Source organism: Lemur catta, chromosome 5 (genome assembly GCF_020740605.2).
Source record: "Lemur catta isolate mLemCat1 chromosome 5, mLemCat1.pri, whole genome shotgun sequence".
NCBI classification, from domain to species: domain Eukaryota; kingdom Metazoa; phylum Chordata; class Mammalia; order Primates; family Lemuridae; genus Lemur; species Lemur catta.
The window spans coordinates 69,746,259-69,772,063 of NC_059132.1; the positions used below are offsets into that span (position 1 = coordinate 69,746,259).

General features: G+C 32.7%; 1 protein-coding gene across 1 annotated transcript in view; it reads left to right on the forward strand.

The window, feature by feature from the left end:
• Nucleotides 1-24,163, forward strand: part of ABCE1 (ATP binding cassette subfamily E member 1) — a 28,598-nt gene extending 4,435 nt beyond the window's left edge. The window contains exons 2-18 of the mRNA XM_045552073.1: nt 1,428-1,554; nt 2,405-2,490; nt 4,824-4,921; nt 5,930-6,047; nt 6,421-6,558; nt 6,689-6,758; nt 7,009-7,105; nt 7,953-8,042; nt 13,104-13,225; nt 15,725-15,946; nt 16,956-17,015; nt 17,115-17,173; nt 18,734-18,844; nt 18,935-19,077; nt 19,549-19,671; nt 21,120-21,231; nt 22,737-24,163. Of these exons, the coding sequence (XP_045408029.1) occupies nt 1,452-1,554; nt 2,405-2,490; nt 4,824-4,921; nt 5,930-6,047; nt 6,421-6,558; nt 6,689-6,758; nt 7,009-7,105; nt 7,953-8,042; nt 13,104-13,225; nt 15,725-15,946; nt 16,956-17,015; nt 17,115-17,173; nt 18,734-18,844; nt 18,935-19,077; nt 19,549-19,671; nt 21,120-21,231; nt 22,737-22,784 (1,800 nt within the window). The 5' untranslated portion in view covers nt 1,428-1,451 and the 3' untranslated portion in view covers nt 22,785-24,163. The remainder of the gene's footprint in view (nt 1-1,427; nt 1,555-2,404; nt 2,491-4,823; nt 4,922-5,929; nt 6,048-6,420; nt 6,559-6,688; nt 6,759-7,008; nt 7,106-7,952; nt 8,043-13,103; nt 13,226-15,724; nt 15,947-16,955; nt 17,016-17,114; nt 17,174-18,733; nt 18,845-18,934; nt 19,078-19,548; nt 19,672-21,119; nt 21,232-22,736) is intronic.
• The last annotated feature ends 1,642 nt before the right edge of the window (nt 24,164-25,805 follow it).

The following is a 25,805-nucleotide window of genomic DNA, read 5'->3' on the forward strand; positions in this document are numbered from 1 at the left end:
GGAAAGATGATAGTATGGAACAGCATTGAGGAGCAAGATCTCTTATCCCCCTTAAAGCCTAATGATATTAATGGGTGTAAGAAAGACTTAAAGAGGTCTGCAAGGGGAAGCAATATGTCCAAAAAAAATCAGAGTTGAGGATCACAGTAAGAAAAAGCCAACAGAAAATCTTTATAAATGAATAGTCTTGGCTTCTCGTTCTTTCATTACATGTTGGAATAAACTGGAATATTAAGACACTTTTGAGCAGGCATTGTGGCACATGCCTATTCTCTCAGCACTTTGGGATGCCAAGATGGGAGGAATGTCTGAGCCCAGGAGTTGGACATTACAGTGTGGTATGATTGTGCCATTGCACTCCATCCTGGGCAACAGAGTGAGACCTTATCTCAAAAAAAAAAAAAAAAAAGATACTTTGGAATTATTTACTTTAATCAGCATTATAAGGAAATTAAGGTCCAAATCACTAAGCCTAATATTGTAAAACATTTTTAAATTTGCTTTGATCTTAATGCTACATAGTGATTATGCTTGATATATATATTAAGACTTATGAAGGCTTTTAAAATGAGCACAGTATATAATATAGTTATTAATACTTGGTCTCTTTTTAATTTCATTGCTGTTAGCATAAAATCCATCTGGTCATATCACAAGTTCCCAGAGACATGCAGTTTTTGCTGTTTCCCATTGATCAACATGATGGTTGCAGCCATTTCCATCAGTAGGTTACAGTGGGGTGACTGAGACATCAAGTAATGCTTAGTTTCATTTGATATCTAGTTTTTCTATTTTATTGGTCTGTATTCATACACTGTTATAAGTATTAATTACTAAGGACTTGTATCATTTTTTTTTTAATGTGTCTCAAGTGAAAGTTCCCCTATCCTCCTTGTTCTGTTTCAGTTTTTCTGGCAATTGATACTTCTCTTCTTTTTCCATGAGAACTTTAGATTTGGGTTGTCTGGTTTGTTTGTTTTTTTCCCATGAGATTGAATTAAATGTATAAATTTAATTAGGATTCAAGGATTTAAAAGGATTGAAATGTCTGATATCAACAATTTTTTATTGCAAAAACTGAGATAGCATGTCATTATATTCAGATCTTTTATGTCATTCGGTGTTATTTTGAAAGTTTCTTACATATATTGTTAGGTATATTCCTAGGTATTTTCTTTTTTGTTACTATCGTAAATGGTAATTTTCTTTCCTTATACACATCTTCTGATTAAAGTATATATGTAAAATTTGGTTTTCACAACTTTACTAGATTATTTTACTGTTTTTTCAATTTTCTTATGTCTGCCAGATCATTTCATTTCTATGTAATTATTTATGTCCTCCTGTCTAACTTTTATGCCTATGAGTTATTTCTCTTAACTAATTGCATTGAATTTGCCGTAATTTTGTTAATTTTTCTTTAATAGAAGAGCTGGATATTCTTTACAATTATGGCAGACAAATTAACAAGAATTGCTATTGTCAACCATGACAAATGTAAACCTAAGAAATGTCGGCAGGAATGCAAAAAGAGTTGTCCTGTGGTTCGAATGGGTAAGTTGTTCTGGGGATCATTTAAGGATAAAAGGTTTTGAAAGAAATAAATTGGTTTCATAGTTCTGTATGGGCTTTAGCATATACTTTGTTTTCCCCATTAGTTTCTTTAAACTATGAAGATGAGAAAACTAGAGTTTGTTCTAAATTTCTTTTATTGCTTTGTGACTAAATGTTCCTATTTTTTAAAAGGAATTAGAATAATATATCAATATTTAAAAGTTTATTGACTGTGAAATCAAACCAGAGTTCAGGTTAATGGGGTAAGGGCTGCCAGAAACTTTGAGAATTGACAGTCTTCTCATGTTTAAAACACAAGAATAAATAGCCTAATAAGAATGACTATTCTTGAGGTTTGCTGTATTTTGACAATTATGTAAATTTCCAGCAATTTAGAGTTGGCTAATTGTTGATAATCTTTAAGGACTGTGTTAAACAACTGTTACTTTAAATGTACTAGTGAGGTTTAGACTTACTAAATCTTAAAAGAAACTGTAGATGTCGTTTGTTATTGTCTTTCATGCTATTCAGAAATTCGATTATTAATATCCTTAATACCTTGTTTAATTTTACCTGTATATTAGATGATTACATACCTTTTTGGAGTTTCACTGATCTAGCTAATATATATATTCCTTTCCAAGCATATTTTATGAAGTAAAGATTCAGGTCAGTCAGCTTAAAAATAAAAATATAAATTCAGAAATTAATTCAAAAATATACCCCCACAAAGTTGTGATTTAAGACATTATCTCAAAAGTATTTCTTTTGTGTGGCCTTTGTTTTTGAAAGTCTGCTTATTTGTGAAAAATCAGGGAAAATGACTTGATTGTATTTTTTCCTTCACTAGGAAAATTATGCATAGAGGTTACACCCCAGAGCAAAATAGCATGGATTTCTGAAACTCTTTGTATTGGTTGTGGTATTTGTATTAAGGTAAGTAATTTATAACCTGAAAATGAAATCTGAAAATTCTGAATACTATGTTAAGAGTATTTTTTTTATAGAGGACAAATATACATAAAGCAAATGAATAACGAATATAAACTTAGTAAAGTGGGATTCTAACATCAATGATATTGTTGCTTTTTTAAGTTAATTAAAACACCCTTTTTAAAAGTTATTCTTACTCTACTCAACTTTGTAAAACCATTTTAAAGGAAAATTAATTTCTTTTTTCACCCCTTTTTGAGCAGGACATGCTCCAGAATGTCTTTATCAGAAAGTTTTGGAAATATAGATATAAAAAAAAGACTGTCATATTAACATTTTTTTTCAAGTCTGTATTTAATTTTAAATTCACACTTTTTAAATAGAAATACAACCAAGAATTTTTAAATTTAACCTGATCCTTAAGTGCTGCTTCGTGCTTCTAGTTATCCCAATAGTGTAATTTTTAAAATAGCTCAGTTAGTTTTTGTTGCATTGAATAGTTTGATTAGGCTTTTTGACTTATTAATGGTGTATTTTCAGCTCTAGGTCATAAAAGAAATTTAGGAGACAGTATATGAAGTTCTTAATTTGGATATATTTGTAGATATTATTAAAAGGAGCTTCATCAGGATGGATGCCAGTCTATTAATTGTTCAAATAAATCCTATGCATATTTTACATTGGTTTCTGAATCCTTGGCTAAATATCCAGAAAGATTTTCTAAATAACTGAAAACATTTTCCCTTGTTTTGAAAAAATAAGCCGAAAACATTCCTTTGAGCAAACAATCTCTTATTGGATGCCTGCCTATGTCTAGTCCATTCATAGGTACTTGGAGTCTGATTTTGAATATTATAGTTATCATCTATTCTGTTTTCTTTGCTGCTCTAAGAAAATGAGATTCCAAAATTTTGGATACATATTTGAGTAGCTGAAAACATTCTAATGAGATGAATCTTTTGGGGGGTGGGGAAGTAATATATAGTTCTAAACACTAAGATATTTACAATGTACCTTATATATGAACAGTGTGGTTATTTTTTGCCTTGTAAATTTAAAGAAGCTTAAGTCACTTGCAACTGATAAGCATTTTATGTACATTGATGAAAAGAGAATAATGGAGGTAACTCCACTGGCAGAAAAATATAATTTATAAAAAAGTAATAGTTTTGATAACAGGGTAGAAATTACTTTATTAGAAAACAAGAGGGTTTTTTTTTTCTAATTCTGTATGTTCTTGTCATTTATAAAATGGAAATTCACTGAAATCTCATATACAGAGACTTTGGAATTGGTCCCCTGAGATTGACAGTGGCTGCTAAACAGATCTCTGATCTGAGATTATACTATTTGGATGTACCTCTGTAGTTGCCTATACGTGTAAGAAATTTTTCTAGCCACATTACCACTCGTAAATGACCTTCCTGTTCTTGTCATTCTTATTCCTTGGACATTTGCCTGGTAGACGTTCTTTGAATAAGTTTTTCGATGAGTAAGTGGTTTTTTATTTTTAACGTGAATTTACTCAGAGTTGAAGCATCTTTTTCATATGGGATGGATAAGTTACAATGAAAAGACATTAATCCTTGGTCTGTGCAGACATACTAGCTAATGGTGGAATAGAAATAGCCCAAAAAAAGGTAAAATCTGTGACATTAAAGGACTTTACAAGATAGAAAAGAAAGCATCCAAGGACAGGAATAATTGAAGGAAGTAGAGGGAAAGTATCTGATTTGGAGAGAATATGGAATCATATATTCAATGACCACGTTTTTGTCTCACCTCTTAACTTTATCTAATATGTTTAAAAAACAAAACCTCTAGTTCTATAAGGTGTTTCAGTAAGTGTTGCACATTCATTAAATATCTAGGATTATGCCAGTCACTAAGAATATCAAATTACGGACCCTTGAACAATACAGATTTGAACCATGAGGGTCCACTTATGTGTGGATTTTTTTCAACCAAACTTGGATTGAAAATACAGTATTCGCAGGATGCAAATCCCAAAAACAGGGAGGGCTGACTTTTTTGTGTACTCGGGTTCTGCAGGATCAACTGCAGAACTTGAATATGCACAGATTTTGGTATATGCAGGGGTCCTGGAACCAGCCCCCTGCACATACTGAGGGGTGACTGGAGTTGATATGATTCCAGTCTTTAAGAAACTTAATTTTTATTTTTAAGTAAATAAGAAAAGGAAACAGTATTTCACGTCTTTGTGAAACTCCCATATTTGGAAGATTGCTTATTAAAATATTTTTAATCTATCCATTTTAATCATGTGTATATTTCTATAAATTAATACAAAATTAATTCTTTACTTTAAATAACAGAAATGCCCCTTTGGCGCCTTATCAATTGTCAATTTACCAAGCAACTTGGAAAAAGAAACCACACATCGATATTGTGCCAATGCCTTCAAACTTCACAGGTATATTTTCACATCAACATTCCTCTTTACTTCTGTCAAGTTAAGAGTAATATACATTTAAAATTATCAGAGAAGTGCAAAAATGGGGAAAAAATGACATTAACCATCCACCAAAGGGAAATACAGTCTAATAACATCATGCACAATCATATTATATATGTCAGTGGTTCATTCTGGCTAACATTAGAATTACTTGGGAGACTTCTTAAAACCGCTGATGTCCATGTTGCAGCCCAGTTGAATTACTTCGTAATCTCTGGATATAGGGTCTGGACCTTAGTAAATTGAAAGAGTCACAGGTAATTCTAATGTACAACCAGGACTGAGAATCACTGTTGCTTGTATTGCCCTTATCCCCAAAATAACTTTTAAGGGAACTTGCCTTTGATTTTGTTTATTCATTAATTTTATGATATACAGAGAGTATCACTTTGAACTTGGATATGTATTATTAAATCACAAACAAGTCCTTAGTTCTTTGTGGTTTTTATCTGCTGAACACTAATATTTTGATCTGGGAGTCTAGATTTTACTAATAAAAAGGTATTTCTCAACCTGCCAGCTTTAAAGGGCCTGCTGCAGCAGGGAGAATGAAGTGGAATATTTCTGGTTGATGTGGCACTTCTCTCCTTGTAAGTAAATGGCAGGCCAGAAAAAAAAGACAGTGTGAGGTTGCACCTGCTATGTAATTTTGTACCAAAGCATTTTGTTATATATTAAAACTGAACCTTATATGTAAAGAAGACATGTTACTTTAGAATGGACTTTGAATGAAAATTGAATAAATAAAACTTGGAGTAATACTGGTCATGAATGCATTTCTAACAATTAACAGTTTAATCTTGGCTGATTTTTTTTTCTAATAGCCAATAATATCTGGCATATATTCTTAGCTTATTAATGGATGTGTGTGAAATGCAAGTGCATTAAAATACATCATTCTGATATTATGTAGCTTTTTCTATCTAAATCTGAGTTTTGTTTTTTATTTTCATGTATTTAAAACAGGTTGCCTATCCCTCGTCCAGGTGAAGTTTTGGGATTAGTTGGAACTAATGGTATTGGAAAGTCAACTGCTTTAAAAATTTTGGCTGGAAAGCAAAAGCCAAACCTTGGAAAGTATGATGTATGTATTGCCACCTTATAAAAATTAATCTCTTGAGTTGGTTTTATGAAGTTTTGAAGGGGGGTGGTGTGTATGTGGTTTTCTTTAATGTTCTTTTCAAGATTATTGGTAGAATTAAGCTAAGAAACTATATAGATAAAGCTCTTTTGTTCCTTTTTAATACAAATCTGTTAGTGCTGCTTAACTGAAAATTCTGAGTTTCCTTAAGGAAACTGATAGTTGTTAGGCCTTCATATGAAATTAATTCTGCCTCCAATTTTAAAGAGAAGCCAGAAGTATTCTACTTGGACATATATTCTATTTCGTTTGGCGTTCATCCTCTTTGCAATTATATTATTAGTTTAAATTTATATAATTATAAATATATTTCTAGGATCCTCCTGACTGGCAAGAGATTTTGACTTATTTCCGTGGATCTGAATTACAAAATTACTTTACCAAGATTCTAGAAGATGACCTGAAAGCCATTATCAAACCCCAATATGTAGACCAGATTCCCAAGGCTGCAAAGGTCAGTTGCTTTTTAATATTCTTTATTGGTGGAGGTGTAAAAGATTTATCAAAGTAAACTTGTTTTACTTTGTGATTCTTTTTAATATTGAAGAAAAATAGTGGTAACTATTTCTGTGATATTATGACAGGGGACAGTGGGATCTATCTTGGACCGAAAGGATGAAACAAAGACACAAGCAGTTGTATGTCAACAGCTTGGTAAGCTTATTTTTTATATATATATTTTAACAAGCCCTGAACTTAAGTCATGAGGGTACACATCTTTATATGGATTACTGAAATAAATGGGAAAATGCTCTAGTAATTGTCATATTTACTTTTTATATCACACAATTTTCAACTGAAATACCATTCAAACTCAGAATGATGACATGCAGTATACGTTTATCCTGGAAGAGGTAAAATAAAATTTGTAACATTGAGTTTAATGCCCCTATGTTCTTTGTAGATTTAACTCACCTTAAAGAACGAAATGTTGAAGATCTTTCAGGAGGAGAATTGCAGAGATTTGCTTGTGCTGTTGTTTGCATACAGAAAGCTGATATGTAGGTTACTTGAAAATTTTTATCTTAATCTTTATTTTAGAAATTTTATTTGTGATGCTGCTACTAAAGGAGTGGTTTTGAGAGAAATTAATAGAAATGGTATCTAAAGTTCTAATTTTGAGGTGAGATGTTAAAGAGGTTGTGCATCCACTACCCATTTTCCCTGTTAATTTTTCCTATAGGAGGGGGAAAACTCGTTTACTTAGATAAGTAGTTTATAACTTACAGGTTCTAGAGCTTTTTAATGTAAAGTCACTTGTTTATAATTTAAGCCCATTTTTTATATAAAGTTTTTTTTTGTTTGTTTTTGGGTTTTTTTGTTTTTTTTAAGACTTAAGCTTTCCAACCAGGCCAGCAAACTTTTCAAATACCTAAAGCAAAACAGGAGATCTTTGAGATCACCCTAGATCAGGGCGACATGCCATATGAAAGGCAATTTTCTTTCCTACCTATTAGTGCCTCTTTTCTCCCAGATGTTTATTGCTCCCATCTTTTTCCACATTTCTACTCTGGCATGCAGTGGCCTCCAGAAGATTCTGCTGGCTAGCTCTCCAGACTACTTCAGACTGCATCAGAATATTTTTCATAAGTAGGTATCATTTTGTAATTAGCCTCATCTGATAGGCTGTCCCCAACCTTGGTATACAGTCCTGCTTTTGCTAATATTTTTCCTTCTTCTACTTCTGAACAGAATACAGAAAATTTTACTGTTATAGGTAGAATTTTTGCTAGTATTTGGGGAGGTTTCTGTTATTAAATCAGAAGCTGTTGATATTATAGTACTTAGAGTTAACATGTAAAATAGAATGTCTTATTTATTTGCTCTTTTTTCCCCTTTTTTTCATAGTTTCATGTTTGATGAGCCTTCTAGTTACCTAGATGTCAAGCAGCGTTTAAAGGCTGCTATTACTATACGATCTTTAATAAATCCAGATAGGTAAGTAGAGATCTGGAATATCACTGTGTTGTTTTGTATGGGAGTTTTACAGATTTGTAGAGATTAAACACTAGGACTGTCAGTTTCATGTCCATGTTTTCATGTTGGTTGTTTGTAGCTACCACCTGAATTTACCTTCCTTTATCTGGAACAGAGGTTCTTGGTACAAGATTCATTTACTTATACCCCTGTTTCCAGGATCCCTAAGAATATTCTGAAACGATATACAAGTTGTGGCATTTATGTATGGCTTTCTGAGAAGCAGATCCTTAGCTTTTACCAGTTCCTTAATTCTCTCTCTCTCTCTCACACACACACTCACAGAAATTCAGAACATTGTAAGAATCACTAGAGTAATTCTGGTTGTTCAAAATCTTGCTGAGTAAAAGAAAGTTTTTAATAACCTCTGTTAAGTAATCATAATACCCTGTATTTTATTTATAGAGTGCTTTTGTTGTTTGTGGCTTTTTTAAATATACAATCTCATTTGATCCTCATGGTAATTTTTTAAGAAACTTTAGGTAGTAGTCCCATTTTGCAGATGAAGAAGCCAAAGGTCAGAAAAGCTAGTTATAAATTTACTATATGACAAAGCTATGACCGTAACCCAGGGATTTTTGTGTGTGTGCAGCATTTTCTATACCATACTGCCTCTCCTTAGTAACTGATTTAATAAATACCCTTTTAAATACATAGCTGATCTTGCAAGAAAACAAGAGAAATCCCAAGTGATCAAAAACCAAAGTGAGAACTACAAAGAGGAGAGATAAGAGTGTGACTTTTCAGATGTTGCTGGTCTCTGTAATAGGTCTTGGGTTTTAGTACCCACTTCTGGGCAAGAAGCAAGGCCTTATATTGGATTATCACACATAAAATGCCAGGACTTTCAAAGGACTGCTTCTCAACAGAAGAACAAATTGCCTATCAGTGCATGGAGATAATCAAGGAAGCATATATATGTCACTCACTGAGCTTGTTAAGAGTGGAGGGATGGCTCCCTTTCAAATCTCTATTCATGGTCCAGCAGCTTGCATGGCTCTGGAATTGAAAGTTATATAACCTGTGGAGTCTATGAACCCTTCAAGGTGAGAAAGTAACATTAAAAAAGGCTCCTGGAATTTTAGTTTTATGGTATATAGCAGAAGCAAATATAAAATCACTCCGGAGGGATATGCCTTCAACCCTGGTTTCCTCAGGTACAGGCTCATAAGCATGAGCTCAAATCTATAAGTTATAAAATTTATAACTTACAGGGGGAAACAGTCTACAAATTAGTCAGCAGATATTACCAGACAGCAGGATTAGACCTTCAGGAACTTTGGCTGACATTCTAAAAGAAGCTATAAAATAATAATATTTAAAAGAATTCAAAACCCTGAAGATATGATGCTACCAAAAAAAAAAAAAAGCAATAGGTAAATGTTCAAAGACCTAAACAAATCTAGAAATTAAAAAGAATGGGAACATTAAAAACTCATTGGACAGGCTAAACGGGTTAGGAACGATAGAAAATAGCATTAGAAACCTGAAAAGTTGATCTGAGGAAGTCACTAGAATAAAGTAGAGAAAGAATGAGATTCATTGAAATCCAGAAGGGAGGTTTAGAAACATGAAGAATGGAATGAGGAGACAGTCACATATTAAGAACCTGAAAGTTAAAGACGTGAAAGGATTATTTATGGGTGACAATTTTTCAGAATCGATGAAAAGTTCAGCTCCCTAGATTCAAGGAGCGTAAGTCCTACACAGGATAAATAATCCACCTAGAGATTTCAGAGTGAAGCTTACAGTGTCACAGATAAAGCCACAATGCTATTTGAGCCAAATTGTAGCCATAATTTTCACTCCATACACATGCTTGGGCATTATGTTAGGCACTTTGGGGAATGCATGTATAAAAATGTAGTCCCAATATTCAAGGACTTCAGAATGTGGTGAAGAAAAGAATACGCATGTACCATAGAGTCCTGAGAAGAATACACAAGCAACTCTCAATTCAAGCCCCTTTTTATAAAAAAATATTTTTAAAGCCCATTATCATACTAAAATGAAAGTCATAGGTAATATTATCTAACTTCATATATGACTTTAAAGATATCAAATAATGTCTTAACTACAATAAAAAGGAGAACTATAAAAGGAAAGTAATTTACAACCAGTATTTCAGTGTGTAACCATTCTGGCACAACTCTAGTAAACAAGACATCAGGTGCAGGTGCTTACACCCACTTATAATGAAAAAATTTAAAGTTAAGAGATCAGGAGCTATTCTGTATAGTTAAGGTAGGAACATGAAGTAAATAACAAGGATGGATGGACCTCAGGGAGAAAAACTTCTGAGGAAAAGTTTTTCTATAAAAGTCTTTGCTGTTTTATGAGAGAAATGGAAATTACCTTAATTATAACTGGAATAACATGTTAAGACAAATTAGATTAACAAAATTGAGAAAATACTTAGACATTTCACAAGTATGCTGGTCTTATTTCTAGGTTATAGCATTAAAATCTATGTAGAGATAGATTGATGATAAAGAATCATAGGAAATACATCTTTATCCTGAAATTCTCCTATGTGTCGAGGCATACATTTAATCTTTAATGCTATAAAAATATTTTGGAGATCATATACTTGTATAAATAATGAGGAATAGAGAGAAGTATAGAGTGGGGAAAGGAATAGTGATTTAAGAAGTTTTATAGTTTGACCTCAAAACATTATCAGTAAGATTGAAGACTAAAAGGTAACCCCAAAACTCATTGCAGGGTGTAAATCTTTACAACATAGATTTCTTACTGTGCTACAGATTTCTTTTCTTTCCAAACCTTCAGAAAACAGAGTGGCTGACCTAAATCATTTTTATATTTTGGACTTCTTTATGTGTAAACTCCATTTGAAAGGGAGGGAGGCAAGAGATTTGACCTACTTTTTTTCTTCTTTTCAAAGCAAATTAAAAGCCACTAAATACTGTGCTCCCTCACACTGGGTCTTAAAGGAAAGCATAGGATTTTAATGGCAAAAAGTAGAGGAGTATTCCAGATAATGGATCAGTGCCAACAAAGACACCAAGGCAGGATGAGTATCAGCTCACCTTGGTGATTTGCCATTTTTATTGATACGACCACCGTTGTGTTAGAAAACATTTCCTCCTAATTTTCCTTTTTCATCTTAGACTTGTCCCCATTCTTTTTTATTCTTTTACCACCTAAGACTTGGATTACTGTCTTAGAGTCTCAAAAATAACCATGGATTTTTCTTCTTGCCAGATTTCTCTTTCTGAAATGATGTTTTTTCATGTCATTCTCAGTTTAGAACTGTTATACAGCCTCTAGACATATGTAGTTATTTAAATTGTCATTAATTGAAATTAAAAATTCATTTCTTCAAACTAGTTACATCCCACTTATGGCAAATGGCTACCATATGGGGTATTACATAGAGATAGAACATTGTCATAATCATAGAAAGTTCTACTGGACCATGCTGTTTCAGAACCTACCATCCTTCTCATTGCCAGTTAGCTTTAGTCCAGATTCTTTTGTCATTCCACAACATTATTAAGTATCTATTTAGGATATAGCATAAGACTAAAGATCACAGGGGTGCTAAACTGTATTGCTCTCTGTTTAGTATGTTTATGGGCAAGTTAGAGGGACTGTATTATTCTCTCTTTAATGTGTTTATAGGCAAGTTAGAGGGGTACTCATAATAAAATTCCAAATATTAGTTCAGATACTTGTTATGGGGGTTCAAGAATGGGAAAAAGTTCATTTGCGTGAAATGTCTTTGTAAAAAAATTATTCCTAAAGGAAGTAGGGTTTAAGGTGAACCTTAAAGGGTTAAGTAGGATTTCAACGGGTGAATATTTAGACAAGAGAGTATTTAGAAAAAGAGTAGCCTCTCATACACAAAGAAATGAAGAAGTGGATTATTCAGAAACAAAGATCTATTTTTTTCAATGTTTTCTGTGTATATATTAAGTAACAGAAAGATAGCTAAAGTTTTGGAAGGCCTTAAAAGAAAGTCTAAGGACCTGAAGAAAATGAGATTTGTCAAAAATCTGTAGCAGAATTGAAAGATATGAGAACCTGAGCTAGAATTTAGGCAGAGAGGGAAAAGGATGAAATTGACACACATGACACTGTTAATTTAAGAAAGAGTTCGCAGACTTGGCAATTTAAATACTATATGTCAGTGGAAATAAAATGAGTCATTTTTGGTGGGAGTGATGATTCCATTAATACAAATATGGAGTGGTTTTATTTATGCAAGAAGCTGATACATTAAATTCGCATTTGAGATGTCTACAGGACTTTTTAAAATGTTGAACTAAGTTGAAATGGGAATAAAGTGCTGCATAAAAGCTTCATGGTTATTACTGGCCTAATAACTTCTACTCTAGCAATATTTTATCGCTTCATTCAAATCTGCTTGTTTAAGGTTCACATCATATCCCATCTCATTCATATAGTGTACTAGAGCTCTAGTACACATTGACCTTCACTGGAGTTTATTATTTATAGAACTCATTTTGCCACATAGTATGTTTCATATCTATATCTTGTCTTCCCAGCTAAATTAAAAGTTCTCAGGTTAAAGATTCTGTCATAATTTTTCTCCATGTGTCACCTACTCCAGTTAACATGAGACAAGTACAGGGCATAATACATACAAGTACAGGACAAGTACGGGGCATAATACACAAGTTGAATAGCATAATATTCAAAAGTTTAGGCTGCATCTAAAATCTATTATAATTGGTTTTCTCTGTAAAGTTTATTTTAAAATATGTTCCTTATTAGCAAAACACATTTTATATATAGTTATGTATAAACTTTCATGAACATTTTTTTTTTCTTTTAGTTTAGGGAAACATTTTTAAAGATGGACATTGATAATGGGCATTTTTGAAGAAAATGTGGCTTTTGCTTAATTTTTTTTATGTTTAATATTTTTAAAATATATTCTGAAATTTGCAACTGTAGTAAAAATGGTTATGTAAGAGTTTCAGCTGATTATATGTTATGTTAATTTTAAAAATAAAAAGATGTTTTGATTTTCAGATATATCATTGTGGTGGAGCATGATCTCAGTGTATTAGACTATCTCTCTGACTTCATCTGCTGTTTATATGGTGTACCAAGTGCTTATGGTGTTGTCACTATGCCTTTTAGTGTAAGAGAAGGTAACTTGAAAAACTGTTTTCACATATACTGTATTCTCTTCCACTGTAATGGTTATAAAATGTATTATTGATATTAAGTAGTTTTATGTTGCTCTAATATTATTTACATAAAACTCTGGTCTCTTAGAACTTAATCACTGAGCAGAATGTATATATAAGGTTACATAAAACATTTTTTTTTTTTGGTAGAATTTTCTGTTGGGGGAGCAAAGAAATGCAATTTTACCCTTTTTTGCTATATTAAAAATCTTGTATATTTTGGTTTCTACACTATTGTTTGTCATCTTCAAATTTATCTTTGACGGGGCCTATACCAGTGATGAAACTTTTAAAATTCATTCGGTGCTCATTTTGTTTTCATGTTTCAAATTTATGTGTAATCTGTATCCTAAATTTGTAGAACTAAGGCTGTCTAAAAGTATGATAAGACAGTTTAATAAGTATATTAAAATTGTCATTTATTCCCTCTACTAAGAAAAAGTAGAAACTAGCCTACTACTAAGTGGCTCCTGAAACAAGAACCAGTGCACTCTCCACCTTGCATATCATTTTCCTTTTAATTTCTTTCCCATTTCCTTTCACTGGTGCCTTCTATTTTATCTTATATTTCTTTTTTCCATCTGTTTCTTAACCTGACAATTCCAACCAGTAAAAGGATAGAGCTGTTTATTCTATATTTGGGGGAAAAATACCATAATTCTAGAAAAAAAATAGCAGGTTCTTTTTTTTTTTTTTTTACACTTGAGGACCTTACTCTACATATATAATAGTTCTAGAATCAGATCAATAATCATATGGGTACTTGGCAATCATTCTTCACAATTCCAGTTTAAATGCCATGTCTCTAAAGACATGCCATTCAATAAATGGTTCCTGGTGAGCTTTTTAATGTGCCTCATTGTTAAAACAATTGAATTAAGAAACTGTATTCAGTCTTGCTTTCCTTTAATGTACTGAAATTAATGCAGCATATGTAAAAGCTTTCTATGAATTATAAAGGTGATTATAGTTTGGACTCATTTCCATTAATAAGACACACATTATAATAGGAATGTAAAGAATTTACTATGTTTTTTGAACAGTTATTTCTTTGAGCCTTCATTTCCTTAAATGATAAATTAGGCCACATGGATTAAGTCAGTGGCTGCTGACGTTCCTTTGAGTTTATGTTTGCATTTAATTTTTAATTTCACATTTATTATTATTAAATAGCTTAAGATTTTTTTAAAATGCTGATTTTGGCAAAATAAATGTATCTGTTCTTTTGTTCTATCAGCAAAAATTTATTGAACACCATGTTCTAGGCTGAGGATACAGGCCCCGTGATGTGGCCCTCAATTCCAAACGTAATGTGTTAACATGCTTAGACTCCCTTTCAAGACCTTCCAAAACTTCAGCTACTATCTTTCTTTTACTTAACTTATATATAGCTAAGAATACAGGTCTTTTCATGCTTTCTCAAGTAATCCACTTTTTCAGTTCTGCATGTCTGCCATTGTAGATCTTATAATTTTATTAGGGATTCTGGTATGTTGGTTTACTTTCACTTATTAAAATATTTTGATAATGGTGGTTGTCTTTGTACAGTGAAGCAAAAAAAGTTAAATTAATACATTGGCCAGGCGCGGTGGCTCACGCCTGTAATCCTAGCCCTCTGGGAGGCCGAGGCGGGTGGATCGCTTGAGGTCAGGAGTTCGAGACCAGCCTGAGCGAGACCCCGTCTCTACTAAAAAAATAGAAAGAAATTATCTGGCCAACTAAAAATATATATAGAAAAAAATTAGCTGGGCATGGTGACGCATGCCTGTAGTCCCAGCTACTCAGGAGGCTGAGGCAGTAGGATCGCTTAAGCCCAGGAGTTTGAGGTTGCTGTGAGCTAGGATGATGCCATGGCACTCACTCTAGCCCGGGCAACAAAGTGAGACTCTGTCTCAAAAAAAAAAAAAAGAAATTAATACATTATTCAATTTCGTATGAACCTTTAAAATTAATCTGAAAAAAAAGCAGTAAACTGAAACTTTTCGAAGTGTATGGTTATCTCATGTGAAATGGAATATTCATAACTTATTTATTTAAAAATTTATCCTCCAGACTTTTACATCAGTATTACATCAGTCTATGAAAATATTCTTACCTACTTGTCATTTTTAAGAAAAATAGCAATTTTTGATTTAAAAGTAAAGCAGAAATATATGCTACCTTTTGCATAAAATCTGAAGGGGGAAAAATACCACATAATAATGAAAAGATGTCCTTCTGGGCGGGGAGGACACAAACATATATATGCATGAATTATTTAAATTTATATACATGAAAAACTGCGTTGTCACTTCATTATATGCAGACCTGCTTATCAAAAATCCACAGAAATTTAAAATCTGTACATAGATGGCTTCCAAGAGAGCCTAGGATTCTGGCTTTTATACGATGATTTCTTGCTTTAGAAGTTTAGTCTATAATTGATCTTTACTAATCTATTAACAATTTTATTTCCAACAGGCATAAACATATTTTTGGATGGCTATGTTCCAACAGAAAACTTGAGATTTAGAGATGCATCACTTGTTTTTAAAGTTGCCGAGACAGCAAATGAAGAAGAAGTTAAAAAGATGTGTATGTATAAATATCCAGGGATGAAGAAAAAAATGGGAGAGTTTGAGCTAGCAATTGTAGCTGGAGAATTTACAGATTCTGAAATCATGGTAATGCTGGGGGAAAATGGTAAGTCAAGTTTTCCTTATTTTATGATATGTAAAAAAGTCTTTTCTGTTTATCAAGCAAATTAATTTTAATTGTTCCATGGAAAACTGAATCAGTTATAGGGCTTCGATATGGGTTTTGAATCCATAAATTTCTCAGTATAGCTTCACATTTTTGTAGCATTATATAATTTAATCTCACTGTCATTCAATCAAGTGAATATTTCTTACTTTGTTTCATAACCTCCAGTGAAAAATCAGATGTGTTTTCTCAGCTGGTTTTCCTGCCTGTAAATTAATAAGGTAGTCATCTTGCAAACTGACTAGGAAAGAAAGGATAAATTAGTAATTCGGAAACAGTCTGGTTTAAACAAATTTTCCTTGTACACCTCCATTTGGAACTTTTCTTATTTTAAATCCTGGGCAATCTATCTTTGTAAGTAGTTGTATTACTAACATTTTTAATATTAAATTATCATCATAAGTATAGTTATAAGGTAAATTAGACTACTAAATATATGGTCTTGTTTTCATGATTTGAAAAAATTATTTGAATTGTTAATCTTACAGCTTACAAAACTGTAGGAGAAGAATGGTTGCAGTATATCAGTCTTTAGTTAGCAGGAATTTTTAATTGGGTTGTAATTTAAATATTTCATGTAAATGAACTTTAAAATGTTGGTATCTATTTATAAAACAACCTATACTATCTTAATACATTGTGTGCATTGATAATGTAGCTAAATTAGTCATTTAAAACTATCCTAAGACTTAAACTTTATAGATCTACTGTTTATAACGTGGTCATTATAAGCTTTGACTAGTCTTTATTCCTCCTAATTAGCTTAGAATGATGCGGGAGAAGTGAATTATGAAAAATTAAGTATTTTTCTATACAAGCTTTATAATTCAGTAGTGTCATTATATAGCTTTCAAATAAATTCCTCAGTTAAAACCAAGTAGGGGACATAGTGATTTCCTCTAAATGTGAAGCATCTTTCAAGGCAATTTGTTGTGTGTTCTGTTGCCAGGTACGGGTAAAACAACATTTATCAGAATGCTTGCTGGAAGACTTAAACCAGACGAAGGAGGTACAGTTGTAAATGTAGAGTCTTTTTACTCTGTTTCCATAGTAAAGTTTAAAGATCTGGGCGGTTTTTAGTGTCTAATGTATTTGCATTATTTTGCAGGAGAAGTGCCAGTTCTAAATGTCAGTTATAAGCCACAGAAAATTAGTCCCAAATCAACTGTGAGTTGTTATTCTTTTATATGCTTATTAAAGAAAATTTTATATATATATATTTATAGCTTTAATCTTTTACTGTATTAAAATTTTTCTCCAAATTAGATTCTGTACAGTTTTATTGAAAGTTACTAACAAAGGTATTAAGACTGTAGTCCATGATTCATTTCCACTACTAGGAAAATGCTTTTAAAATCTGGTGTCTTTTTCCATAATAAACCTTTTAAAACCAAATGTATTTTATGCTACAAATGACAACATCAAGAAAGTGAAAAGGCCACCCACAAGATGGGAGAAAACATGTGCACTTGTATCCAGAATATATAAAGAACTCTTATAACTCAATTTGAATGAGCAAATGTCCTTTCCCCAAAAAAGGACATTTTTCTAGATATACAAATGGCCAGTAAGCACATCAAAAGATGCTCAGCATCATTAGTCATTAGGGAAATGGAAATCACAACCACAGTGAGACAGCACTAGGATGACTAAGTTCAAAAATACAATGACAGATATTGGTGAGGATGTAAAGAAATTGGAATCTCATACATTGCTAGTGGTAATGTAAAATGGTAGAACCACGTGGAAAAATCTGACAGGTACAGAAACAATTAAACATTGAGTTAGCATAAGAATCAGGAATTCTTATTAGCATATCCTAGCAGTTATAAAAACTAAAAAAGCAAAAGAAGAAAAAGAAATAAAATGAGGAAAAATTAATTTTTAAAAATTAAAAAAAAAACAGTTCTGCTTTTAGGCATATACCCAAGAGCAATGAAGACCTATCTCAGCACATAGACTTGCACACAAATGATTACAACATTATTCATGATTCAACATTATTCATAAGGCTAAAAGGTGGAAACAAATGTCCCATCAGCTGATGAATGGATAAACACAATGTGTTATATCCATATAATTTAATAGTATTCAGCCATGAAAAGAAGTGAAATACTGATAAATGGTTCACTATGGATAAACCTTGAAAACATTATGCTAAAGTTAACTTCCTTTCATTTCTGCAGGGGTTGTAATGAACTCCTTAACTACAGTACTACACTGAGTACCTTAACACTCACTTTGTTACACCTATTTGACATGGCTTAGGTTACAATAAAAGTTTTATCATTGATATTTACTATAAGCTTAGCTTTAAATTCTCAAATTCAGCCTTATCCTGAAATAACATGCAAAAAGCATTTTAGGATTTATCGTAGCACATTATCATACATTTTGTGTTATCTCTTACTGATTGCCTACGTTCGCTTGATATCCACACTTTGACCTTCAGAATTTCTACTCTAACATGATTTCTCCCCTGAAACATTCATCATTTGCTTATTACTTTCTAATTTCACGATTATTGTTGCCTTTTTACATGTTGGATATAATGAGTTTGTAATCTCCAAACATGCCATAAATGATGAATAAGCATTAAAAATGTGGTTGGTATCTGTTGGTGGCAAATTGTTATACTTTTGCTCTGGAGCTTAACTTTTGTCAAGATTCATAAATAGAAGAGTACTGAAATTTTATCATTTAAATTCTTCTATCCATTAAAAACAGGGAAGTGTTCGCCAGTTACTACATGAAAAGATAAGAGATGCTTACACTCATCCACAATTTGTGACTGATGTAATGAAGCCTCTACAAATTGAAAACATCATCGATCAAGAGGTAATTTAACATAATTATTTATTTTCTTTTAATTTTATTATTTTAAATTTTGTATGTCTTTATATGGTTTGCTAACCTCTCTCTAATTAGGTACAAACATTATCTGGTGGTGAACTGCAGCGAGTAGCTTTGGCCCTTTGCTTGGGCAAACCTGCTGATGTCTACTTAATTGATGAACCATCTGCATATTTGGATTCTGAACAAAGACTGATGGCAGCTCGGGTTGTCAAACGGTAAATGTTTTGCTCATAATAGTAATACTTTTGGTTATGTATACTGGCATAAAGTGTGCTTGGCCGGGTGCAATGGCTCATGCCTGTAATCCTTGCACTCTGGGAGGCCGAGGCGGGGCGGATTGTTTGAGCTCAGGAGTTCGAGACCAGCCTGAGCAAGAGCGAGACCCTGTCTCTACTAAAAATAGAAAGAAATATGGACAGCTAAAAATATATATAGAAAAAATTAGCCGGGCATGGTGGCACATGCCTGTAGTCCCAGCTACTCAGGAGGCTGAGGCAGTAGGATCGCTTGAGCCCAGGAGTTTGAGGTTGCTGTGAGCTAGGCTGATGCCACGGCACTCACTCTAGCCTGGGCAACAGAGTGAAACTCTGTCTCAACAAAAAAAAAAAAAAAAAATGTGCTTAATACAACATCTGAATGTTTTATGATAAAAAACTATAAAAGATTTCAAAATCATTGTGTTTTAGTTTCATACTCCATGCGAAGAAGACAGCCTTTGTTGTAGAACATGACTTCATCATGGCTACCTATTTAGCAGATCGAGTCATTGTTTTTGACGGTATTCCATCTAAGAACACAGTGGCAAACAGGTAAAATTACTTTTTAAAATGTTCAAAGCTAACTATAAGTTCTAACAATTAGGAAATAATTAAATTTTACATTTTCCAGTAAGTTTATAAACAATAAAGTCATACCACTTTCATTTGTAATAAAAAGTCAAAGAACCTAAAAGTCTAAACCTGATTCTGTGACTCCACAGATTATTTATATTGAATACAGGATGGGACCAGGTAGAGTAGCAGTTTTTTGACTACAGTATGCAATCCCTGACCCAGGGGCATAAACACACAGAGCTCTGGGCCCCTCACCTTTTCTTTCAGCTTAACTTTTTATCTGCTTTATTAATTGAATTTCCAAAAAAGGAATTTGTTTTTACAAATAATTTCCTAAAAGCTGTTAATGCTATACATGACAGAAAAAGAAAGAAAGATCCAAAGAAACATTATTTGCCCCGCTTATACTGACAGTGAGAGTTCACAGTAGGTCCCAAATATCTGGTATTGATCTAAAGCAGAGTTAAAATGAATTATTTTACCTTTTTCTCCTCTTTCCTCCCATTTTTCCTTATTACCTTGATTGTGAGCACTTGCAATATAGAGAAGCCTAACATTCAAATCAGGTTATGAGGTAATTCTTTTACTTTTAGTGCTAAAACCTGTATTAGGTTGAACTATATGAAATTACCAATATTCAAACATTTTGACCTAGAAAATAGTAGTTTCATGTGGTTCCAATATATTTTCTGATATAGGAGAGGAAGGAATGGAATTGCTGTTTTTGAATAATTCATCTAAGAAATGAAAGTGTTTTATTGAGTGAGATTCTTCCCTGAATTTGTTTTTTTTAAATTTGTATATCAATTAATGAGAATAATATATTTCTCAAAGATTTAAGCAAATTTCTAAGAATATATAAAGCTTATTTATTCACATAATGATTCTCCCTTTGTATTTACAAAATGCTGAAAATGTTCCACATGTATGTCATGGTTTGGCATGATTTAAGGCCTAGCTTGGGTGAAAAAGATGCATAAAGCTTAAAAAGAAGTTACTACTGAAAACCACTATGTAGAAGTACATACTCCCTCCAATGCCAAGTTTTTAATGTAAATGTAACTTTTTGTTAAATTGTCTTCTCCCCTAAAAATGTCAGCTTTGAGATTCTGTAATGTCCTTATTAATGATCTTTTTGTTTTTCTAAGGTAGTACTTTTGTCTTAAATGCTTTTTTTTCCAGAGCAGAAATACAGGTTAAACTGTATGTATTTTACACAAAAATATTATAGCCAAGAAAACTATATAGTTCAAGGAAAGCCATTTCTGAACATAGGATTTACAATATGTTGTGATTATACTGTTACACAGATGATTTATGATTAGGGATTTAAGGGAATAGTGATTCTTTATACTCTTCATCTCAAAAGGTAGTTACATTTGGGGGATAAAATTTAATCAGAATTGATCTTTTTTTTCTCCTAGTCCTCAAACCCTTTTGGCTGGCATGAATAAATTTTTGTCTCAACTTGAAATTACGTTTAGAAGAGATCCAAACAACTATAGGCCACGAATAAATAAACTCAATTCAATTAAGGTATGTGGAAAAACTATCTTAAATCATGGACATCTATCTCAGTATAAACAATTAAAAGACTTTCTTTAAAAATCAAAACTGTATTTCAATAATTCTAAAATTCATGTTTTTTACATTTTAAGACCTGATGGTAACTTCAGTTTTTTAAGCAGCAGTTGTGACACAGCTGCCATTGCTGCATGGACTCAAGCAGAGCTGTTCATGTCATCTCTTCGAGTTGCATGCATGGTTGTACTACCTGTGCTAATTGCCACTCACAGTGTCTTGGAAAGAGTATACTAATTCACCATTGAAGTGAATTTTTTAAGAATGCCTTAACCAGTTTCTCTTATGTTTTTCAATACATGGTAAAAATGTATATTTTAAAATTTTAAACAAGCTTTTTTGATGAGGAAAACATTGTGTCAGCTTAATAGTGTTTTTTCTGTCTTTGTAGTACATAAAATAATTGTGTGCCCTATACTTGATTAGTCTGTGAGGTATGCTATTTGTTTTTTAGAGGCAGAAATCTCTTGGTTGGTTTTAAAAAAAGAAAGTGAATGCATTCTAAGAGCATTTCTACTGTTCTTAGTATCACCTGCAGTGCCTACCTAAAATATTTACATTTCATTGCCCTGTATGCATCATCCTAAATATTTAAAAGCTTTAGAAGTGTGTTATATATAGCTCTGCTGTAGCATTTATTTTCCTGTTTATAGTCCTAGCTTTGATGTAAACCATGAGCTCTTGGGAAGCCAGAGGCAAAGTCATCTTGCATATCATTGTATTCTTAAGCACCTAACATAATGTCTGGATGCCTCTAGCCTTCACTGTATATTTTGTTTATAAGTGATTGATATTAACTCCCTGGCCAGGATAAAGAAATGGTAAGTTTTGAGGTGAAATCGAAGAGTTTTCTCCATTCTGAAAAGCATATTAAGCAGAAAAGAGAACAGGAATTTCTTTTGAAGCATTATGGACACTTTGTATTATTTTCTTGGGTAGATGCATGGTTCTGTCCTCAGGTACAGCTGTTAATGATTTCTATATGCCCACTCATCTTAGGTAGTCATACCTTAATCCTAATAAGGGAACAGGTGGGCAAGTAGGTAGATGGATTGTGACTGGCCAGTCTATAAACAGATTTGGGAAAAATTATTTTTATATATATTTTGGGTAATAGGCTGACAATATGCTGCCTTTTGGGCCAGGAGTTGAAATGATGAAACTGGAACTTCATAGTTTTCCCAGAAATAATATTACACTACATAACAAAATTTTACATATGTAAGGCATCTTATTTAAAGGGACTTTGCTTGAGTTGGCACAAGTGAGTCTTTGTAGTAGTAGGGATAAGGGGCAGAGGTGGTAATCTTGCCTTTGATCCAGAAGCAGTTGATGGCTCAGAAGAGGTTGTACAGGAACTGTTGTAAACATGGTTAAGTAATACTGTAGGTGAAAATCTACCTTTACATATAGGAGAATGGTGTTGCTGATTCTTGTTGCTTCTCTGTTTTATTTTTTAGGACGTAGAACAGAAGAAGAGTGGAAACTACTTTTTCTTGGATGATTAGATTCACTGAGAATATTGATAAGCCATTTATTAAAAAACACAATTACTATGATTTTTGTCATATAAAACTTGAATCAGGTTTTATGCCCCACATACTCTGGAGCTTCAAGTAGAATGTACTTAATGTAACATCAAAAGCCAGTTGTGTTGTAAATTGTAGTCTGAACACAGAAAGTACCACTTTTCTGTTCTTGATGATAAGGTCCTTTTGTGCATAATATTCTAAAATGAAGACACATTTCAAGCTATACAGATTACCTCCAAGTTTTCATGATGTATGGGAAGATTTTCAGTAGGTGTATTATATTCATATACCAAATGCTGACCAGTGTTGCCCCATTTTAAAAATCTTGAAAAAAGTTTCTGTGCTTACCTGGTTTGCCCAGCATGCCAGTATAATGAAACTGCCCTTATTTTAAAAGCCAGTTGAACACTCCACTGGTGAGATTTGATAAATAAACATCAGGATTATATTTATTGTTTTTAGTCTTTGCACTATATTATCAGTATATGGTTTCCAAGGAAGATTATCTATTACAAAACACTGTTAGAAAATAGGTGTTTGTTACAAAGGAATTATTTTTAATGTTTTTTGGTGCTTTTAAACATCTTTAGCAAAAATCATTTCAATTTCCTCTCCCCCCCAAAAAAATACCTTACTCTGAATTTTTCAGTTTTTGCCTTATAAGACTCTGTATTATATAATCATTCTCTCAAGGTAATGTCATTTTTTATCATCCCTTTATATAATCATGGATCAAGTTTTAGGAAAAAGCATTTCTAAAGAGTATTTGCTCTTCCCTTAAAACTACAGACTCACAATCTTTAAAGATGGTGCCTAAGCATCTATATATTTTTTAAACCTCCACAGATTTTTCTGATGGGCAGCCAAGGATTGTAAAGCACTTCCGTAAAGGCAGCATTAATGCAGAAATCCCCAGATAGCAATATAGAATATCCCTTAGTACCAAAAATATTGTGTTCATTTCTAAGTTTGGATATAAACTCATCAAATTTCTTGAGTTCCTTGGTTTGAACAGCAGGATACCTGTAGCCTAAAACTACTTTCAATTGTACTTCTGACTAATGCATTGAACCAGAATTTAACTTAATTATGAGTGAGGAAAGAGGGTTTACTAAATAAATTACGGCGACAAGCAAAATAGAGGAGAAAATTATAAATTATTTGACGGACTTTTAGAGCTCCTTGAAATAATAGAAGCCTTGATTAATATGTAAACAGTGAATAGAAAGTATGGTTCAACTGGATCCCATTAGGCCTTTTAAAAAAATAATTTATGTGAGTAACCCATAAATACATGTTGTAAAAATTCAAATATACATTAAGTATACGGAATAAAAAAAAGGTTTCCCTTTATACCCTCCCAAAGGTTACCAGTGTTTGAATTTAATAATATATATTCTTTCGTGCTTCTTTCTGTGCACTTACCTAAGTGTGAATATGTAAAGGATTTATTTATTTACCTATTTGTTTGTAAAGGATAAATGAGATTATACTAAAATAAGTAGTACCTATTTTTAAGGATAGGTTAAATTTGTGAATGATCATTTCAAATATATGGAATAAAAGAAGACAAAGGCTATTTTTATTTACTGATTCCATATTCTGCCCTAAAGAAAATACTTGTGATATAAGAGCACAGTTCTTTCTACTTATTGCTGATGACAGAATATGTGTTAATTATAAGGAAATATTTTTTGTGTGTAAATGAAAATTTTATATAGGAATAGAAAGGCCTGCAATTGCTAACACAAGGAAAAGATTTATCTACAAAATCAGTATTGCATACACTAGATGTTACCTATTAAAAAGAATGAGACTGCTCAGTATGTCTTGACTGGTAAAAGTCTCAGATACTAAGAAAAACCAGTGCAACACAGTTTGTATACTACCATTTGTGTGAAAATATACAAAAGGATACTCAAGAAACATCACTTTTGGGAAGGACAGCTTGGCTAAAGAAAAGGGAAGGAAAGGAGACATTTATATACACACATAATACCTTTTGAATTTTATTAATAATATGTTACATGTATTAACTTTGAAGTTTTGAAATTGTCATTAGAGATAATCCATGTTTATTGTGTTTGCCTAGTTTAGAGCAGCCTTAACGAAAGCAGTGAATTCTCCAACTATTCAATTTAAGTTAACCTTTAGACCATAAGTATCTTGAAGTCCAGTCCTGTATCTGTCATGCTTACCACTCAGTGCACACATGGTATCTGGCACGTAGTGGCCTACTCTATTGAAGGAGTGAACCTACATGCCACAGAGAAAGAAGATGGGAAAACTACTCTGTTGTATAATTTCATTCATGTTTACCAACAGACTTAATACATGTGAAGACCTTAACCCAGTGCCTGGCATATTGTGAGCACTCAGTGCTTCAGAGGAGAAAGTAACCGTTCTGGGTTGGAAAAAGTAATAGCACCCATCTCACTGAGTTGTTGTAAGGATAAGTGAGATAATCCATGTAAAGCAGAATACGTGTCTGGTCAGAGGCAGAAATGAGCATGGACATTCAAGAGATGAGTGGGAAGAAAAGATGAATGAATACAGGCAGATTCTGAAGAGCTTTCTGTGCCTTCATGGATGGAAGTTAGGTTTCTAAATGCTGAAAGCAGGAACTGAAAAAGACAAAGCAAGGCCAGTTAGAGAAGAATTATCAAGATAGCAGTTCAAGAGCTTATGTTTTAACATTTCTATCCTTTTGTCTTTTAGAAAATTTATAGTGCACTTAATTCATGCAGGTCTAAATTTGCTGTATGTTGTCTCTATTGACTTGCTCTTGGCCGATTGTTTCTTTGTATTTTGGTTTGTGAGTTGATGTTCAGTGAGGTCAAGCATTTTGTGTTCATACAGTGATCATATAAGGGAAATGCCAAGAAAGCTACAAGGATGCTAGTCCTGACATCAAACACTGCTCAGCTGCCAGCAGCCACTTCCCTACAGATTTCTTTTGAAAAAATCACTATTTGTTTAACCTACCGTAATTCAAAC